The 20,679-nt window shown below is 37.0% G+C and overlaps 3 protein-coding genes across 5 annotated transcripts; 1 reads left to right on the top strand and 2 right to left on the bottom strand.

Annotated features, from left to right (window-relative positions):
• Positions 1 to 1,718: 1,718 nt before the first annotated feature.
• On the bottom strand, positions 1,719 to 5,116 carry LOC126593978 (uncharacterized). 3 transcript variants are annotated; one of them, XM_050260169.1, is made up of 8 exons: positions 4,982 to 5,116; positions 4,127 to 4,450; positions 3,868 to 4,042; positions 3,263 to 3,440; positions 3,078 to 3,161; positions 2,694 to 2,801; positions 2,092 to 2,361; positions 1,719 to 1,998 (listed from the first exon to the last, which is right to left on the bottom strand). In XM_050260169.1, exons 2-8 carry the CDS (start codon positions 4,428 to 4,430, stop codon positions 1,879 to 1,881), a joined length of 1,239 nt encoding a protein of 412 aa, XP_050116126.1. In that variant the 5' UTR covers positions 4,431 to 4,450; positions 4,982 to 5,116; the 3' UTR covers positions 1,719 to 1,878. The 3 variants fall into 3 exon arrangements, with proteins under 3 accessions (XP_050116126.1, XP_050116125.1, XP_050116127.1); XM_050260168.1 differs by lacking the exon at positions 4,982 to 5,116 and adding an exon at positions 4,907 to 4,973; XM_050260170.1 differs by lacking the exon at positions 4,982 to 5,116 and having other exon boundaries at positions 3,868 to 4,039; positions 4,127 to 4,899.
• Positions 5,117 to 10,093: 4,977 nt separating this feature from the next.
• LOC126593936 (uncharacterized) lies at positions 10,094 to 13,235 on the top strand. Its single transcript, XM_050260106.1, has 4 exons — positions 10,094 to 10,698; positions 10,793 to 11,011; positions 11,869 to 12,165; positions 12,923 to 13,235. Exons 1-4 carry the CDS (start codon positions 10,693 to 10,695, stop codon positions 12,971 to 12,973), a joined length of 573 nt encoding a protein of 190 aa, XP_050116063.1. The 5' UTR covers positions 10,094 to 10,692; the 3' UTR covers positions 12,974 to 13,235.
• A 3,684-nt stretch (positions 13,236 to 16,919) lies between these two features.
• LOC126591888 (U-box domain-containing protein 9-like) lies at positions 16,920 to 19,639 on the bottom strand. The gene is made up of 2 exons (XM_050257598.1): positions 19,063 to 19,639; positions 16,920 to 18,221 (listed from the first exon to the last, which is right to left on the bottom strand). The coding sequence occupies exons 1-2, from the start codon at positions 19,384 to 19,386 to the stop codon at positions 17,142 to 17,144; spliced, it is 1,404 nt and encodes a 467-aa protein (XP_050113555.1). The 5' UTR covers positions 19,387 to 19,639; the 3' UTR covers positions 16,920 to 17,141.
• Between the last annotated feature and the right edge of the window lie 1,040 nt (positions 19,640 to 20,679).

Below are 20,679 nucleotides of genomic sequence, written 5' to 3'. Positions count from 1 at the left end.
TCTGATATTCAACTTGGTATCAGAGCAGGTTAAATCTTTCAAGAATTAATCTGTTTTGGGGGTTGATATCGATTTGTTTGTCTATCTGTTCAGTATCAGTTTTGTCTTTAGTTAGGGTTTTGTTGTTTGAATCTGTCTGCTCGGGAGCCACTCTGCGTTGAACCCAAATCTCAAACCTGCATCGAAACCCATTCCCCACCAGCCACCAGCCTTCGTACAAGTATACCCCCGTCGTCCGCATGTGAACCATTTCACAGCATCACTCGTCGGCCACACCTACCATCACCTGCATGATCTACCGCCGCTGCAACAACTCGCATCCCCGCACCCCTTTCGACCCGCACCCCTCTCGACCCGCACCAGACTGTTGCCTGCAACCCCAACCCGACCCGCCGATCTGATCGATCCACCACATTACTGCTGTACCCGCTGCCTTAGAACCACCCGCTTGTTGTTGTTTGTTCGCACCGCCGCCGCACCAATACTGAAGGTGTATGGCATACACTTCCAGATTGTCAGTCCAGAAAGAACAAAAAATTTAAAAAAAAAAAGAAAAGAAAGAAAAACAAAAACTGTTGTCCAATGCAAGAAAAAGTTACGTCGTTTGTTGGAGGAAAGCATTCGAAAAAGTCCCAAGAGAAAGAAAAAAATTGTTGTTGCTTTAGGCCCACACGGGCAGAGAAAAAAAAAATGGTTAAGTTTGCTTTAGGCCCACTCGAGTGATAGTTGTGTTTGTTCGTTCATTGCTACAATTGAGATATAGAAATCTCGTCCGTTTAGTGACGGGTTCTTTCCATACTCTCAACTCTAGCCAGTTTGCCAGCCAGAATCAAGAATCAAGTCAAGAATCAAGAATCAAGTCAAGAATCAAGAACCAGTTTGCCAGTTTGTCAGTCAAGTCAAGAATCAAGTCAAGTTCGCCAGTCAAGTCAAGTCAAGTTTGCAAGTTCGCCAGTCAAGTCAAGTTTACAAGTTCGCCAGTCAAGTCAAGTCAAGTTTGCATGCCTGCTAGTCCGCCTAACAGAGCCAGTCCGCATCTGCTTGTTTGCAAACTCATGTCGTATACCGCCATGAGTTTGACGGGGGTGTTGGAAAATATTAGTATTTTAGGTATTATATTGTTTGGGTTTTCTTATAATTTTAGTTTGGGCTTGGCCTGTTAGCATTAGGGTTAGTGTTAGTTTATTATAAATAGCATGCTTGTTATTCAGTTGAGAATAAGCTAGTCACAATGTAGCCTCTTAGGGTTTTGTATCCGTTTCGGCATTCTTAATTAGTTTAATAATATTCTTATTTTGTTAGTCTCATTCGTTGTGCACTTTGATATTCAACTGATATATGCTTTTGGTCAAAGTTTTACCCTGAGCTGTGAGATTTTACACAAAAGGCTTCGATGCATTTATTTGCATATCCATTCACTGTAAGTTGTATTTGAATCCGTCAGTTTTCCGATGTGGGCTTCAACATTCTTCAATACTTGCATATTTAAGTCAAGTTATACTTGCATATTTAAGTCAAGTTAGACATATGCATGGCAAATTAATGAATTGTCTAACAAGAAAAACAAACTTTTTTTTTTAAATAATTTTTTTTACTATTATTAGGGAAAGGGGTGAGAGTTCGAAACTACTATAATAATGCAAGGAGAGGGGAGTTTCGAACCAGAGATGTACGGCTAGAATTGTCTTAGAAGAAAGAAACCAATCAAGTCATCGAAATGTAAAATCTCAAAAACGTCATTAACCATCAACAGTGCCAGATACAAACTGAATTGCTAGAAACATTAAAACAGCTACTCATTATTCATCAAAGGATGCCGAAAGTTGAACATAAAACTCGGGATGTAGACAGATGTACAGTCGCATAGAAAGACAGTGATCACTGATTTACAATGCAATTTCCTGTCAGAAAAGGTTCACAGCTTAAGAAGTTATCCCATATCAACTGCATATCTTCCTTGAGTATCTCAGAAATTGAGCTGGCTTCGACATTCTCTTCCTGAAAATTGAAAGAAAATGAGATTTCAGCCAAATCTTTAATTTCAGCACATGAACTGAAAAAAAATTGTCCCAGAGAAAAGGCAGCGTTTACCTGTAACTTTGACATGACGTTTTCCAGTACCAGACTTGTCCCCCAAGAAGCTCCCCCAGTTAAGGTTCTAAAATCAAATCGATCAGTGTGTTTTACTTCCAGTCTCAGTGATGAATTTCTATACGTATTTGCTATTATGTGCCAAACCCTAACAACTTTGTATTTATTTCCAGAAGACTCCTTCCCCTGGGGCCATCTCAATCCACCCTTCACGTCTGGATCTAGAATCGCAGAATTAATCAGATCCGAAATGCTTCGCATCTTATCATCCTGAAATAGCAACAATTAAATTGTTTTTTTTTTTAAGATTTTAACCCTTGAAACCGTAATCACACTGGAAAATCCATACAAAGTAGCTAAACTGCTTGCTATACCATACAAAGGTATCTCCGACCAAACATCACGAAACTTCATTCCAAGAAGCATAAGTTCAGCCAGGGATCCAGTATGGTTAACCCATATCGTCCCGTTACATTTCTAGAAAAAAGTCCTATTCTTTGTTTTGATTGTGGCTTGAAGATAAATATAGGTCATAATTAGTATCTTTGCTGAAATAACGATTAAAAGTGTAAATTTCTAAAGGATTGGGTGAAGCAGCTTACAGTCAGATTAGTTGCGAGTCTCCTCGTGTATAGCACTAGACTCAGGTCCAGATTCTTAGTAGTGCACGAAATGTCCACTACCATGTTACGCACTCGATTCGATTGGATCTGAAACAAAGTTGACATTTCGATGTAAGTCTCAGGATGCGAACCCTAAGCCAAGCAACAGGGAAAATTAAGAGAGGGAAGAGTCTGCACAATATTAATGATCTGGAAAGGCTCCTCATGAATTATTTCAAAAAATTGGAGGGTTTTGTTATACAACACTCATATTTTGCAGCATAATATATTATATCTAAATTATCTAATCAATATCGTGGCAACTCAATCATGATATTGATGCAACATATACGGTTTCAAGTTGGCATGAATTAGAAAACTCGCCTCACAGAGTTCTAGCTTTCCCTCTTCTTTAATTACCCGACATCTGCAGAAGAGAGTTGAATCTGGACTCGTACAATCAGACAACTATACAAGAAGAAAATAAATGAGCAATTCAATAGCTACAGTCAGAATTCTGGAAAACATGAACTCAGAACTCAGTAAGTTGATGTGTCTAAAAGAAATACCTGTACTTCGTATATATCTTCCTCCTCTTCGAAATCAACTCCAATTTTAGGGACAAGTTCGTTCACAATCTTTTCCTTATATGAAACAGGAGTGTTTATGTAAAATAATCGGTTCTGTTGTTTCAAGATTTCAGTACACAATTTTTTTCTGATGGATTCCATGTTAACTGAAGCGCTCCTGATATAAAGATTTCAACAAAAAATTGTCTTTCACAACTGAGTAGTTAAACATTCTTTTCCATTGTTGCAAAACTAAGGTGAAATATGAGATGACTGGCAGTGATTAAGCATTGTTGCAAAACTAAGGTGAAATATGAGATGACTGACAGTGATTATCAATACCGAAACATGACTGTATCAAGTATTGAAAAACAAGGGCAGAATTTCATAATCCTACTTCACCGTCGAACATGGCACCATATCTTTAAGCTAAAGGGCCAAAATATGACCTTTTATCAGAGCATAGACTATTGTTCTACTTTAACTGGTATTCTGAGGCAGCTAAAAGAACAAATTAATGAATAATCACATGACACAATCAAGTTAATGAATGGCACAAGAGGCTCAAAAGCTAACCAATGGATTAGATAAGGAGGGAATCTAACCTGCGAAAGAGTACTTTCCCCACTCTGGCAACCAAAAATGGATGTACTTCTTTGAGCTTTGCAGACTTCATTTCATTCCTCACGTGTTTAAATGTCGAAAGTAAGTCTTCCAGCACATTTTCTGTTATAGATTCCCAAGGGCTCCTTGGCAAATTCCATTTCACCTCACCGCCTTCTGTAAAGTATCATCCTCACAAATCCATAACCCAAGTAACAAGTTATAAGATAACCGCACTAAAAGAAATATTGAGGTTCTAACCATTAATTAGACTAGTATTGATCAGAACTACACGATTTTTTCCAAAATTCAGATCAGCAGACTCCAAGGAAACGGGCTCCAGATTAACAGAAGATGGAAACTGGTTCTCGTCGTTCAAACCGATGGCGCACCATCTAAATATAGAATGGTCTGCATAAACTGTATCTCCAGTCCATCCCACATTAGACTTATTATATGGCTTGATAATTAAGTTTTTCTTGGATTGAGGAGCAAGCAGCTCTGGAGTCAGCAATGGCCTCTCTGATTCCTTCGAGTGCCGCCTGTGTGGTGGAACGTAAGCCATTGCAGAACTAGCACTTATGCCTATAAAAACAAAGGATCAAAGTAAGGGCAACCGAAAATCAAAAAGAAAAGAGGCTTTAAAACAGAGCAATCATATCTATGTAGCAATAAGTGTTCTTTCTAAGAAAATCCAGCCTGTTGAAGTGTTAATTCTTGTTGGTTTGCTTGGTTGCTGAGGAAAATGAAGAAAGTTGAATCCTTTCATTCGAATTCAGAAAATTTACAAAAATTACAAAAAGGGTTCGCCTAATATAGTGGAAATCTGATCATGGTAGGGTTCTTTCCAGAGAAATTGATCAACTGGGTTACTTTGATCACATTCTTGGAGCAAAATACATAGCTTCGAATTGATATGAATACAGAACAAAGCAAATAAACATTCAAAGTAATTATATAAAGAAGATCAAATAATTAATGGGGAGGATTTTATAAGCAGAGAGAGAGAAGAAGGAGCTAAGCATTCCCAGAAATAACTACCCAGAGAGGCAGCTAGAAAGTTGAAAACTTGAGAGATCAAAAAATGATTAAGAGAACAAATTGGGGTAGCCTTACTCTGTGCATTGCCTTGTGAGGTTTTATAGAAGTTCCCACCTTTTCTTCTTCATCTTCAACTTTTGTGGTAACTTGGTGGAGGGGGTTTTCTTTTTTCTTTTTCTGGTGACAACTTGGTGGAGGGTTCTATGAATACTGTTCTGCGACAAACCTTGCCGGAGGGTTCTCTTCTCTGTATACATTCTTTATGTGCCAAATTTCCAAGCCAAACATGTGGACAACATGAATTGGGCGACGTGGAGCACATGTGATAAATTTTCAAGCCAAACACGTGAACAACACGAAGTGGGTGACATGGAGCACGTGTGAGGTTGGGCTTCATACGTGGGTCAACCTATCTATGATACCATGAAGAAAGTTGAACTTCTACCATAAAACAAATATATGGAATAGCTCAACCTCTTATAAGCCCTTGTAAAGTTTCTCCTTTTACCAATTTGAGACTCTTTTACCTTCACATTATGGTCCCCAATTCACATTTTCGTAATTTTAAATTTGAAAGAACATGAATTTTACCCTAGCTGTGGGAAGGGAGGATTGTGACATAGTATACATCTTTAATCATTTGAACAAGAAAAATCTTGACAAATGGGTAACGAACCAAAAAAATAGATTATTTTGAGTTGTTTTCACTTCTAAGATTTTGTTTTCACTCATTCCTCTTTATCTGAAATTCGTGACAAATGAGTAACAAACCAAAACGAAAACTATTAAGTTGTTTTCACTTTCAAGATTTTATTTTCACTCATTCTTATCTATCTGAAATTCTTGACAAATGAATAACGAACCAAAAAGAAAACTATTTTGAGTTGTTTTACTCCTAAGATTTTGCATTCACTTCTACTCTATTTCTTTCCCTCTCTACCGTACCATTCATCATCTCTCAGTTCTTCCTTGAACTTACGTAACTGAAAACCAACAGCGAAACATTTATCAAATGGACCTAATCACATCCCACAGGTTTTGATAAAGCAACAATTCAAGCCCAATGCAACAAATGAAAATATGACTTTTTTAAAACAAAGAAGCCCAAAACAATTCAAAACAATGGTGGCCCAACCATTTCACTCAGTGGGGGTAGCCCAAAGTTTTATAATTGGGTTGCTATTGGCAGCTATAGTTTCGATTCTCTTTCGAGATAAACTTACGTGCAACAAGGTGTGTACCATTTAGTTTCCGACTTTATCCTCACGTGATAGATAGAGAGAAAATGGTGCACAACTTGTTAGATCTATAATGTGAGTATGTATACATGATTTTTTAAAATCTTTTAATACAACGATACATTAATGAAAAAGTGACGTGATCTTGTCCACGTATAGACTACTGCTCTTTTATCTCTTAATAATATAACGATACATTTAATTATGAATACTATAGATTAAAATTTTGAGGAAAAGTGAGACCCATATTTTCAGCAAAGAATGCTAATTTAGGAGAAGGACTATATTATGTATTTTGCCATTGTGGCATCTCCAACTAAGAACATAATTGTCAAAGTGTTTTTCATACATTACATCGTGTTATTGATTAGAATGTCATGATAGTTTTACAAAGAGTGTCTGTAAGTCTCTCTCCCATTTTACTATTGGACCACAATCCTATAGAAAGAAGCATAGAAAAATCTCATACTTTTACAAGAATTAGTACCTCACAAATGACGTGATCTCGTGACAGGCATCCCACATAATATATTTGACTTATATTGTGAGATTAAAATGTCATGTAACAATAAACTATTTTATACAAATCGATCTCATGTTCGACAACCTACCCAAGTTTTTCATCCTTAATATGGGTTCATTTGGATGTGCTTTTAAAATGACTGAAAACTCTTTTAGATAAAAAAAATTTGGATTCCAAAAGCATTTTAAGTGATTTCTATAAGAATCATCAGTTATGTGCTTCTCAAAGGAAACATTTTAGGTGTTTTTCCAGAATTTACTAATATTTTTACTAAGTATTGTTGTCAAAAATATTTTCACCAAAATACTTTCAATCATTTTAAAAGCACATCCAAACGAACTTTATATGAATAAATTGAGGCTTTTACCAAAAAGTGCGTGTTCCGTTCTTCTGTTTTGGCCTATTTATTAACTCTTTGGTCGGTTGCTAACGTCCTCTAGCAAGAAAATGCAAGATGACATGTATCATGTGTGTGTCAGATCACCTACACTGCCCTACTTACACAGGTTACACTGGAATATGTGATATATACTGTTGACTTTAACCCACTCGGGTCGTCTTCTACCTACCGTGGAGCCCCAGAGGCGCCCTCTACCTCCATTCCTCTGTACATACCATGGACCCATGGTCAAGACTCGAGACTCTTAGCTAAGCACGTCTGCTTTCCACAGTGTGTTACTCGTGGCATCCTGCTGTGCTTCCTGATCTGTGTTGCTAAATAGTCAATTGCACATGCATGGATAATATAATATGCGTGTAAATACATGGGGATGCTCGCAATTCATTTCATTCGAACTTTCTTGTTCTATTTTCTCGATCTCCCTTAAACTTATGATATGACTTGACGATCTGAACAATTTACTTATTAAGTCACTATTTAAGATTAACTCTGCATACAATTAACTAAATCATAAATCGTTTAACCGTTTAGTTAATGTTGTCACAATTTTAGTGTTTAAGATAAACATATTTCTAGCAATAGCATTTCTTCTGCACAGAAGGTGAATGATTTAGAAAATACTAAATACACGGTTTAATTTGACTCACGTCAGTTATCTTTAACACTGCTAGCTAAATTTGTAAGCCTTACAGCTTGGAGTCAAAGTTGTTGACAATCACTCTTTTTACACCAGCAACAACAAAGCTTTTTTCAACATTGAAACCCTAATTATACTAATAGTTTTAAGAAAATTTTGAAAGATGTCTAATTTTATAGCTTATTTTTTGAAATAGATCCAATTTTTAGTCAAATTGGATCATATCAAAAGACCCCATAGTTTTACAAAGACAAAAGGGCGTCAAAACTTTTAGGCTCCTCGATGGCAGCGATTCTTGGATCCCCTCGCGTTCTCCTGCCGCGGTTGACGTTAAGAAAACTCTGGCAGATAGCAATGGCGTTTGAGGATGTTTCTGTAATCACACATGCAGATTCAAAGGCACGTTCACATGAATTTTCTGGAATTTGGTGCTGTAAGTTGGTATTTTAAATTGGATTTTGTTCACGTGATTCGGTCTTCTGTGATTTTGACCATACGTTTTTATGTTAATTAATTTGAAGGAGGATTCTCTACCTTTTTAATCTTTTTACCATTCCATGTCCTTCTATTTGAACGATCACGGTTAGGTCACGTTAACATCTTATATTGATTTTTTTATAGAGATAATAAGACAAAAGGTAATATATAAGAGGAGGGGATGAAAGAGAATGGAAATAAGAGGGTAGAGAATTCTCCTCCAATTAATTTCCCGTTTTAACTGTTGCTGCTGGTGCCAGTTAAGTAGAGTTTGTTAATTAATTGAAAACAGTATTCTCCGAGGATCATGACTTGTGTCTATCGAAATATATGTCACCGCATCTGTACATCCAATATTAATTCTCACTTATGGTTCGATTAAAACAAAGTTAGTAAGTGGAATATGTGCGTACATGTGTATAAAACATTTGTTTATTTAATACTTATTCTCACTTGAAGTTTGACTAAATACATGACTAATATAGTATTAGAAAGAAGGATTAGAAAGAAAGAAGCGGGGAGGGAGGGTGGTCTTGCTAAAACCGTTTAGCAAACTCTTTAGTCTAGACGAGTTTCTTTTAATTCTATTAAAGCTAATTTTTAAGGGTGAAAAATTCAAAATTACACCAACTCTTAATCAAGTCCAGTAAAGACTAATGATGGCAAACAACACACCCTAAAATGGTTACATGCATACATGTTTATAGAACATTGTCATCCAATATCAATATACTCAATAATAGCTAGTGGAATTGGAAAAAAAAAAATAATAGCTAGTGAAATACGAGACCGGTAAACCCCTAAACTTGAGGTGTACGAACATGTATATAAAACATTTGTTTATCCTTTTTTCGAATTTCGAGAAATGTATAAAAAATAAAAGTGTTCTTAAATACATTCATATGTGTATAACACGTATTTATTCCCATAAGCATGTAAAAATTGAGCTAAATTAAAGCTTCCTAGTTAGTTTATTTGAGTATAATCCGTTATTATACACATAAGCATGTAATACGTGCATTCCTAAACATATCTCATTTGCTAGAGGCATAGGGTGCGTTTGGTACGTGGGACGGGACGGGACGGAACGGGACGAGGCGTTCCGTCCCGCGTTTGGTGCGCCAAAAATGGGTGGAACGGGCTGTTCCACGGGACAGATTTTGAGTGTTTTTGCGTTCCACCTCCCCCCCTGAAACGGGTTTGTTCCACGTTTGTGGAACGCAATGTTTTACCATTTTAAGACAAATATACCCCATGTCTTTTTCAAAAATTACACCTTCGTTCCGTCCCGTCCCGTCCCGTTCCGTCCCGTCCCGTCCCGTCCCGTTCCGTTCCGTTCCGTTCCGTCTGCGTACCAAACGCACCCTGATCTGTATGCATAATCAAATACCATTTATATCTCCCCTTGGTATTTTTAGGGTTCATCGTGTTTTTCTGTTCACAATCCATATGACAGGTCCTGTTGAAGTAGTTTTGCTGGATTCATGCTGGGAAACGGACAACGATCCCAAAATGGTGGGCGTGACTTATCGAAAAGTACTTCTTCCAAAAGTGACTTTTTACCACTAAAACCGCCCAATAATCCTCGCCTCCCACAGTAGTAGCAATAAGCAAAGTTTGGCAGCAGACCTAACTACATATATTATTCATAAGCACTTCTGCAACTTTGGGCCATACATTTGGTCACACAGTTGCAACCACTAGACTAGGTACTAGCTAGGCTTTTGCATTGCAAACAGTCGAAAGGAAAAAAAAGAAATCACCTTTCTCAGGAGAGAGATATTTTTTAGGTTTTCAAGTGGGAAAACCTGGAAATTCTGGGGCCCACCTGTCGACCGCGTGAACCGAGGAGGTGAAAAAAACCAACTTTTAATCAGGCATGGTTGAAATGTGGCATTACTAGATTGAGGAATTTGATTAAATTGTCAACCACCACCACCATCTCATCCATTCCTTTTCTCTCTCTCTCTCTCTCTCTCTCTCTCTCAAGTGTGTACAGTGTGTGGCGCAACTGTAAACATATGATGCAGAGGCAGAAGCAGTAGCAATCCCCCAAAAACAAGGCCCTGAGGGCTGCCATTGCCTACCCAAATAACCTATCTTTCGTGCTCGGAGCCTTTGCTTCTGGATGCTATAAATCTAGTAAAAGGAAAGCAACTTTGAGATCATCTCGCTCTCTCTCCTCCTAGATTCTCTCTCTTTAACACTGACCATAATTTATTCCTCTGACTTTTCCTTAGGATTCTCCATAGCTTCTTTCACCTTTTTGCTCCCACACCCCCTCCTTTTTAACTCCTAGTTTCTTCACTGCCAATCTCAACACACCACCCTTTAAATTTGCCATCTTTCTTTCACCTTTGCATTCAAAATCCAATCTTTCGATTGGGTTCTTGTTCTTTTCTGCAAAAAAACCAGTTTTTGAAACTAACCCACAAATCAAAACCCGATCTTTTTAATTGGGTTCTTGCTCTTTTCTGCAAAACCCATTTCTGCAACTGACCCACAAACACAATGGATGTAAGTTCTTCACCCATTTTCTCAGTAACCTTTCTCTTCTTCTTATTGTTTGGTTTTTAATGTTTTGATTTGTGTTTGGATGGTGGTGATTCAGGACTATTACAAGAGGAGTGGGCAGATTCCGGCGTTTGGGGACTGGGATTATGCAAACGAACTGCCAATCACTCAGTATTTCGAGTGTGCAAGACAAGCTGGTTTGATCAGATTCAGCTCTTCCTCCGGCGAGAGTACTGATCATATGCGCCCTGACTTGTATGCTGTTCCTGTCGATCACTTCAAGAAGCCTTCTCGCAACGTTGCTCCTCCTCCAAAGGTTCGAACATTAATTTCATCCCCCTACATCTTCATTTTTGTAAATATTTTTGCTTTTTCTTTAATTTATGATTTAATTTGAGCATTTTTGCTTTTCTTTTTCATTCCCTTTGCATTTTTGGTAATGTGATTTGGGTATTTGTGGTACAAGTAATTGTAAAAGGAAATTATTTCCAAAATTAGATTGACATTGTCTAGAAATTTAGAGTGATTGAATCTTTATGAGTGATATGCAATTATTTTTGGTAAAGGACTTTAGAAGCTAATTATTTACACCTCTGAGCTAATTATATAAGCTAGCTAGCTTAGGTGAGCTAGCTCATTTCCAAAAGCATGATGCCTATTTTACTATAAATTTTTATGTGACCAGTAGTATCTTTTCATGTATTTTAACTTTAATAGGTGACGTAGTTGATATATTTCAATTTTATGAGATATTAATATAAAAAAACAAAAATTAATGTTGTGATTTTCACTAAAATCGACGCATCATTTGGCGGTGTTTTGAGTACTTTGTAACGGAAGAAAAGAGATCCTCTCGGGATCCCTTCCATTTAATCATTCTCATCAAACAATCCGAGCATTTGAAATTTGATCCAACGGCTAAAAACAGAGTTTCATTTTAAAAGTTATAATAACTTGAGTAGTTGGTTCAAATTTTAAAAATTTAGATTGTTTGATGAGAAGGTTTAGGTGGAAGGGACCCGGAAAGGATCCCTTTCCCTCCGTAACACCTCTCATATTTATGATATTGTCACACATTAGCTTATGCATCATTTAAATGTCTGAGAGAGTAGTTGAAATTGATTAAATGATGATATAATATGTGATAGTGAAACGGTATATTTATTGGTGCAGGCAACAGGAGGAGGAGGCGGAGGAGGAGGAGGAGGAGGAGGTGGTGGTGGTGGGGTAGGGAGGGAAAAGCGAGGGCAGCGTGCGCATGTTATGGAGCAAAAGAGGCAGCAATCGAAGGGGACAAAAGTCTGTGACGTGACGGAACCGCCAACTAAGCCCTATCACAGTCAACTCCATGTTCAACAAACCAATCGCACTCACCTCCACCACCACAAGAACGACACCGTTTCAAGACCCAAGCCTGTCGACGAAGATCTCTACAAGATACCCCCTGAGCTCCTCCACACTACCAAGCGGGTATAATTTCCACATTTTATAAATATAAAATACACCGGAACATAGTAAAATTTTTGTGGAACTTAGATGAGAGTTTTTATCGCAAATAACGAACATGATATGAATTTTTATACACTGAAACATAGTTGAATTTTTGCGAATATGTTGTGTGAGAGTTTTACTCTCAAACATGGTAGAAAATTTTATACATTGAAACATATTAGAATTTTTGTGAAACATTTTGCAGGACAGTTAAACTCGGGGACATAGTAGTGTTTCAATTTTCAACATGGTACTGAGAATTAGTGAAAAATAGTTGTCCATCATGCACTGATTTTCACATGATCAGTTTGAAAATATGACCTCCGTTGCTCTGAAATTCAAAACTATCATGCATGATGATGTGACTGTCTACTTACTTTGTCTTGTATATAATTTCAACACTTTTGGGGGCTTTTTGGAATGAGTTGAGATCCTCTTTGGATCTCTGTGTTCGAAATAACTGAATTAAGAAATTTGGACTGCATAATTTAAATTATACGGTCTTCATTAGTCCATTTTACTGATCCACCTCACAGAAAACAAAATCTTTGAACGGTCTGAATTTCTCTCTTGAACAGTCTGAATTTCCTAACTCGGTTGCTCTAGATACAAAAATGGGAAAAGGATCTCAACTCTTTTGAAAATTGAAATGGCTGTCAATCTTGTCACTTTTACTGTTTTACGTACCTTTTTGTTTATTTATTTTTAATTGTTTTTGAATTTTTGTTTTCTGCAGAAGAAAATGCTGGGATTGTTTGCTTGCTTGGTGCCTGCTTGTGCTTCATGAAGCAAGAGGGGTTTCAAAACTCATAGGAATTAGAATGCCTAGAGACCAGAAAAACTCAAGTGCCTTGGCGATCTTTATATGTGTTGTTTTCTTCAACATGTGTTAATTATTGTTCTTGTAGCTAGCTAAGATGGAACCAAGCTTATGAATGAGTTGAAAATTAGATGTTAGTGCCAAATTGTGACTTCCTTATTTAATTTTCCCCTCATTTGTAACTTTGTTATCTATCTATTTTGTATTTAAGAAATGAAAATTTTCGAAATGTCCGAGTTTATCAAACAAACTAGCTCTTAATCTAGAAGTACTTGTGTTTCTGATATTGAAGGGAGAAGCCAAGTTAATTTGTCCCTCTGATATTGAAGGGGTGCATGACAAGTATTACAGCAATGAAGAGTTAGATGTGTGGCCAAGAATTTAACCATCAATGATTTGAAAGCCAAAAAATACTGATATATGATATGAAGCTTGTTTCTCTGTTTGATTTATAATCATTAGTTGAGGGATGGCCCTCATGGGTCACTGCCACTTCCAGTTGTTAGCTCTGAGTACGTGCGTCTTTCTCTTGACAGAACGATATTCTAAATCTGTTTTTTATAGAAGACGGAATTTGAAATTGAATGTAAATAGCCGGTCATATTATATTGAACAACTGGTCTAACTCACAATTGCACTTTACAAGTATTTATTCACTTTCTGGTGTTTTGTGGACTTTGGGGATCGCCACTTTGGATCTGATGTTTCTGTGGCTGCCCAATTTTGGGCATTTCAAGAATCTTTAGATTTCTCCATACCTCAAAATTGAGTTGGGCTTCCTTTTGCTTGTCTTGGGCTTTCTGTTCCACTTTTTACCCAATTGAATTGTCCCGAGCTTAACCCTTCAACTGTGGCGTCCAATAGTTCTGTCCATTGAAGCCTGTCCTTAAGGCCTCAAAGTTCCAGAGAGATTCTCTCGTGTCATCGAGGATATATTCTCATTAGTCTACAACAATCGCTACCCAAACTGTTTCCTCAAGAACTCAATGCTTGGAGAAATGTTTTAGTGTCACCAGACATATATCTTCTTACATGATGAGTTATATAGACTTATCGAATGTATTCCTGATTGTAGGTAAGAATCTCATTCAGCAGGCGATAATTTTCTATTTGCAAAAAGCTTATTGGTAGTTAAGCAATTGAAGATACTTTGAGATGCCATTGACTATGTTATATACCAATTTAGCCTTCTTCTCTATCTTGGTCCCCCCAACTATGAACTGTAGACCACTATGTAAACCACGATGTCCACGAGAGCTTTTACTTTCTAACCAGAAATATATCCTCATATAAATGTCTCACATATCACAATCTGATCGCACAACAAGTAAAACGCTTAAATAGTGATATTTTCGGTTCAACTCAAGACTTTTCCATCTTATGCACATAGGTTCGAATTTGTTGGATAAGAAAGAACTTTGAATGAGGAATAAAATATTCTTTGGATGCCCCACTATTTTCTTGTTTTTCTTTGTTTGGAAATTGGAGAAATGGTCTTCACCTTTACTTTTGATATTTTCCAAAGTCCATATATTTTGGAGGCAGTAAAAAGACACCAGCAGACAAGGGATCTAAAAAGTCTAGGCCGTTGATTTAGGGGGTTTCATTATCATAAACATTCTTTTAAGCATGGATTAAAGCTTCATTAAACAATTCCTTAATCATGGTCCATCTTCTTCTTGTGGCATTTCTTTGTCAAACCGAAAAAGTTGCTAGCCCCACCACCTTCCTCCTTCAAGGTTTTAGCCTTTAGGACCACTCCCTCACTCAACCGAAAGCAAAAAAATATTAGAAACTAGAAAAGAAACGATGGTTTTCGACTACATTATTTGTAGGACATTTTACAAAATTATGAAACTTCACTGTATTCTGATCACACTCGACTTCATGCGATCTTATTTAGCACAAGAACTGTCTTGATTTGATAACGCCATCAAATATCTTATTGCCAAATTACATGCCAAATCTGAAGAAATTGAAGCCAGTAATAAGCGTTTTGGGGGAATCTAAATCCATGGCTTCCAAGTATCATGGGGGAAATTCGATTCCTGCATCTCATCTTTTTAGAATGTTCAGAGATTCTTGATGAACGTTTGTTTTTTTCAGCAAAGATGGGATAGGACCAGCAAATGGCACCATCAAGGGCTGCATGATACGAGTTGTCCTCTAGAATTTATCATGTCTTGTAGTGAAATGTGGATTGCATTTTTTCAAGAGTGTTTATCCACATATCCGTTTTTATTTTCTACATACATTCTGTTAATTTCTGTTATTTAGTATCTTTCAATTCATTCGAATGGATCCGAAAATTGATAGGAGTGTGTGAGAGGTAAAAAAAAAAGTGTGTAGATAACACCACCCTTTTCCTGATGTGTAAGAATTTGGAAATTCATATTTTCTTTGCATCATATTAAGGAGAAGTTCTGGTGTACGACTAACACTCTCATGCAAGGGTAGGACCAACTCGGCATGGTCGCATGGTCCGACGGGCGGACATTAGAATTTCTCTGCACTATGAAACCAAATTTCATCTTTGTACAGATATACATAATAGTATTACTTTCAAAATCAGTTCTTCCTAATAGTATATATTGAGTGAACAAATATATATTAGCCATAGAAAGATATCAAGCGACAAGTTTTGGAAGGTTGATATTTGTTAACCATAAAGCAACAATTACACAACTTAATAAGCAGGGTTTATAACTAATCATACTTAATTAACAAAATTAGTTCAGTTCGCAGTTTTCTTTTCAACTAAATTATTCCCCAGTCACACTCCACCATCATGTTAGATAAGGCTCTTCGACTCCGAATGTTGTGAGTTCAAATCATCTTTCCTTCCTTTAGTATAATAATATTGCTTATCAGACCCAAAAAAAAAAGGTTTGTATTCAATAGGTTTTTTGATATGCTTTGAACACGAAGCAGTACGCTATGTATTATTAAACAAATGGATAGATTTTTTTTTGTTTAAAGTGTTTCTTTACTTGTATAATGATATACGTTGTATGTGTCCATATGCCGTACACAAAAAAACCTTTCCTGTATTCACGTTTCAGAGTTACTTAAAGAAGTGGATAAACAAAATTAAGAAGCTTTAAAATAATAATTAAATATTTGTAGTGTTGTGGCCAACCAGAGTTTTTAAGCATGCGGAAGGCCAATTAATTATAAAATAAAATAAATAAAAAAATCAGTCACTGGTATGTAGAGGTAGTTGGAAAATTAGGCCATCAAGTAAAGTACTACTGGCTACAAATTTCAAAGCAAAGACAAAAAGAAAGGCAGAGAGGATCATATTTGCTTTTATCCAGTAAGATTTTATTAATCATGATGAATACTTAATTAAAATGTTAATTAATCATAGCTTCCAAAAAAAAAAATGTTAATTAATCATTGTTTATATGAACAGTGTAATGCTGAGAAAGGCAAGGTGATTAGTGGAATAACGAGTCACAAATTACTAGATTTCAGCATCATTCTGCGCTTAATCTATCTTTTTATTAACATTAAACTGTTAGTTATTTTATTATTAAAGTTCGTAAATTCTATTAGCGCCGACTAAACATGTCGTTATCAAACATAATTAGGGTTTAAGGACTTTATCCATTGCTTAAGTATTGTATTATGAAGGAAAAGAGATCCGAAATAATGCAATTTGGTGTGGTCAACCTGCCGACACACTTTCAAATTTTAGGGTGGCAGAAACAATGGAGGCCCTACAATCATCATTCAGTCACAAAATCCAAATGAAACTTATTATATTTATGATGGCATTTCAAAAAGCCAAATACAATACACAGCTGGCACAAACCCGAAAAATGTAACACGTGACGGGAGAGATACTAACAGTGTGATATGCCACTGGTTCTCCCTGAGAATCGGAAAAATGAGCCGGAAAACACAGAGAAACAAAATGTACTAGTTGTGATTTCTTTTGTGATCAAAGAGAGGAGAAATTCCAATGGCCTTTACATTTCTAGAAATGGACCAAAACTTTGCCTAGGAAAATTTCAAGTTAAGTGTACAAATCTGTGAGCTCTTTTCTGTGTACAGGTATACATGGAGTATAGTACGAACTACGAAATATACGACATTTACATGGGGAAATAGAAGAAAAGTTCGATTTCTGTCAAGCTGTGTGCGTTATTGAACCGGTCCTATTCAGTCTTTCAAGAATTCCACTCGCCTTTCTCTTTGCTCTCGAAGTTCCGGTCTGTACAAGTCTAGAAAATGTACCTCTGGTCATTTCCTCTTCCTTAATTTCCTTCAGTTTGGTCCGGTCAGCAAAACAGATAGTGTAAAGGATTGCAACACAGTTCTCCTTGTTGCGCTCGCAGTCGCTCTCCCTTGTGATTCCAATCAAGCAAGGCACAGCGCCAAGCTCACACATTTCCTGAACAGCCCTCTGATGGTTGGAAAGCATTGCAAGTATAACTAACAACTCGGCAACTAAAACATGATCCATTATCTTTATCAGAATCACCCCGACTGCTCCAGCATTGATGGCCCTTTCCTTATTTTCGAGGATAGTACACAGGCTGAATACTGCCGAAGCAACATCCTTCATTGCTAATGGATGCCCCACGTCTAAAAGGTCAATCAAAGGTTTGATAGCACCGGATGCTCCAATAGTAATCTTGTTGGAATCAATTGCTGATAATGTGAAGAAAGTTGCGGCAGCATTGCTTTTTGTTTGGACAGTTCCATATTCCAAGGATTCAATAAGCAGACGGATGACTGATGCGTTCTCTGCGACTAATCTTTTGTTATTGTCATGAATTGAGAGGTTTAGTAGTGTTGTGATCAGATCTTCTTGAAGATCAGGATGAGCATCAACCTGTCCCGGTGAAAGTGGATTGAGCAATTGCGGAATGGTCTCAGTAGACTCACCAAAAAGTGCCCGAAATGATGAACTTCGCTTTGTTAGCAGTCGAAGCTGTTTTGCTGCTGCTTTTTGATCAGATAGAGATGATGACATTTTCTCAAGCAGTGAATTCAGACATCCTCGGTCTGCATTGGTGACAAGTTGCTCATCAATATCCTGAACAGGTTTCGGAAGCTCAATTTCATGCTCCCTGCACCATTGTGAAACCATTTCTCGAACCAGGTGATTAGGGGTAAGGACAGTATGAGAGATGACTTGCTTGGTTTGAGGGCAAGTTCTGTGGCCTTCGTTAAACCACCTCTGGATGAATGGTCGATCAAACGTCTGTAATCAAATAAAGATATGTAAAAAAATATTAGAAACTGCATGAGTTCAAGGTGCTATTAAACAAAGCAAAACATCGGACATGTAAGCAAGCGATGCTACCATATTTGCAGAAGCGGTGATCTGATCCTAAATGATTCATAAACGCTACAAAATACTAATACGTAATTGTTATATACCTACTTTGCATATGCAACGCCAGTACCTACCAAAATTGGCGGTGCCGTGAACAATAGCAAAACCTCACTGATCCCTCTCTTTATAAAGTTCGCTTATTCATTGAAAAGTTTATTCATTGAGGTTTTATAATCACATCTCATCTCAGAAGTTTCATTCAAGCAACAATCCGGATTTGATCAATGCAAACAGTTTGCGGAAATAAACGAACAATCCAGATTTGATCAATGCAAGCAGTTTACAGTATACCAAATGAACACCTACAGAATTTTCCTTTTGGATCGAACAAATTTTCGACTTTTCCCAATACAGTGGAGGAAAGGCAACATGAGTTACAATATATATATATATATATATATATATATATATATATATATATGTATGTATGTATATATATGTATAATAGTTTTAGATATCTTCATATCATACACAATTAACAAAGAACGAAGAAATCACAGTGCAAATTATGCAAGAACAAAGAAAAACCAATTGAAATCCTAATTTCAAAAATAAAGAACCAATCTTCATACCAGAACACAACGAAAAGCCCAAATTTAAGAACAATACAAATCTTCAAAACACGAAATTCTTGCATGCAAATTCGAATTAGCCACGAACATTTCAAAAATCAAAAGAAAAGTAACAAAATTTGTGAACCTGATACCTCTCCAGTGGCTAAGACAACAGGGTCGGCCATGAGCTCTCCGGAAATGGGACATCTGAATTCTTTAGGGATGACTACAGTACCGCCGCCGCCGCCGTGAAGCTTGAAAGAGAGAGACTTTTTGGACTTCAAGTCTTTCAAATAAGACAAGGCTCTGATGGCCTCGTCAGCAGTCTCGACCCTGTAGTCGTCTTCATCGACAATGGCCTTCACCAGCCTCTCCAGTTGCTTCTTTATCTCCACAGCCTTCGCCTTCGCCGCCACCGTGGATTTGTCGGCGTCGGTCACAGTTCCCTCGTCGGAGACCACACCTTTCCTGGCCATTTGCGGAAGAAGAAAAATTGATATCAGGGGTTGCTGTTGCTCTGATTATTCGTTTAAGATGAATGGGGTTTTCGTTGTCAGGGAGATACAGGCGTCGAGAATTGTGGGCTGCTGCTGCATCGTCTCATCTGTCAGAGGAGAGAGAGAGAGGAGAGGAGAGAGAGATGCTATGTTTTCTTGGATTTGTTTTTGTTTTGGTTTGTGTGTGTGAGTGACTGAGAGGAAAGAGAAGGAAGGAATGTGACGCAAAATTCAGTTTCAACCTCAACAATATATGTACTTTCCTGTCGCTTGCTCTCTCTTTTTTTTTTTTTTTCTTTCTATTTTTTTTAATTCTTACTCACATAGTCCACAATACTCTTTGAGTAGACTATCTCCAACCGAATGAAGGTCAAATGACTCATTTTAGTTCTATAGTTTTATAAGAAATTATATTTTAATGAGTAGTACTAGAACATATTTCATACCATATTCAACCGAAGAAATTAAATGGTCATAGGCCATACATAGCTCTTTGACAACAAATCATCTCCAACCGAGAGGGCCAAAGGGTCATAGACCAAATATAATTTATTATTTTAATTAAATTAATATGGTTAATTAAATTAAACTAACATATTAAAATAAGGTTTTCAGACATATTTTGAGTGTCACTTGTCACCAAATGAATAAGCCTCCAATTTCTTATTTTTATATAATCTCAATAATTTTTTCGATAGGATTTCGAGTAACACGTGTCGCTAATGTAAGTAACTCTCCAGATTTCTTATCTTTATGTAATCTCAATAAATTTTCGGATAGGATTTCAAGAGACACGTGTCGCTAAAGTGAGTAACTCTCTAGATTTCTTATCTTTATGTAATCTTAATAAATTTTTGGATAGGAATTCGAATGTCAAGTGTCGAGATGTAATTGGTTGTGCAAATTTTAGATAAGATTCTTATTTGCGTGGCACTTCTTATTTTCATCTTTCAATATTGTAGGAATGATGTAGATATTTATAGGGAAAAAAAATTAGATTTTTTTTTTGAAATTCGTCCAAAAAAAAAAAAATTCAAATTCCAACCGTAACTTGACGGCAGCATGACATTAGCTAGCTATTGCTAGCTGGCGCAAAAAGCTGTTGGCATTTAGATGGGCCTAAGCTGGAGGGCTGGCAAAATGTCAAGTTTGACATTTTGGAGGTGGAGGGCTAGCAAATTGTCAAGCTTGACATTTTGGCGTTGGAGGGCTGGCTGGCTGGTTGGTTGGAAATGGCCAACCCACTGGCCTGATTTGAGGGTTTGGGCCCGG

Source organism: Malus sylvestris, chromosome 12 (genome assembly GCF_916048215.2).
Source record: "Malus sylvestris chromosome 12, drMalSylv7.2, whole genome shotgun sequence".
Lineage (NCBI taxonomy): Eukaryota > Viridiplantae > Streptophyta > Magnoliopsida > Rosales > Rosaceae > Malus > Malus sylvestris.
The sequence above is the reverse complement of the archived record's forward strand: the minus strand, read 5'-3'. Positions and strand labels throughout refer to the sequence as shown.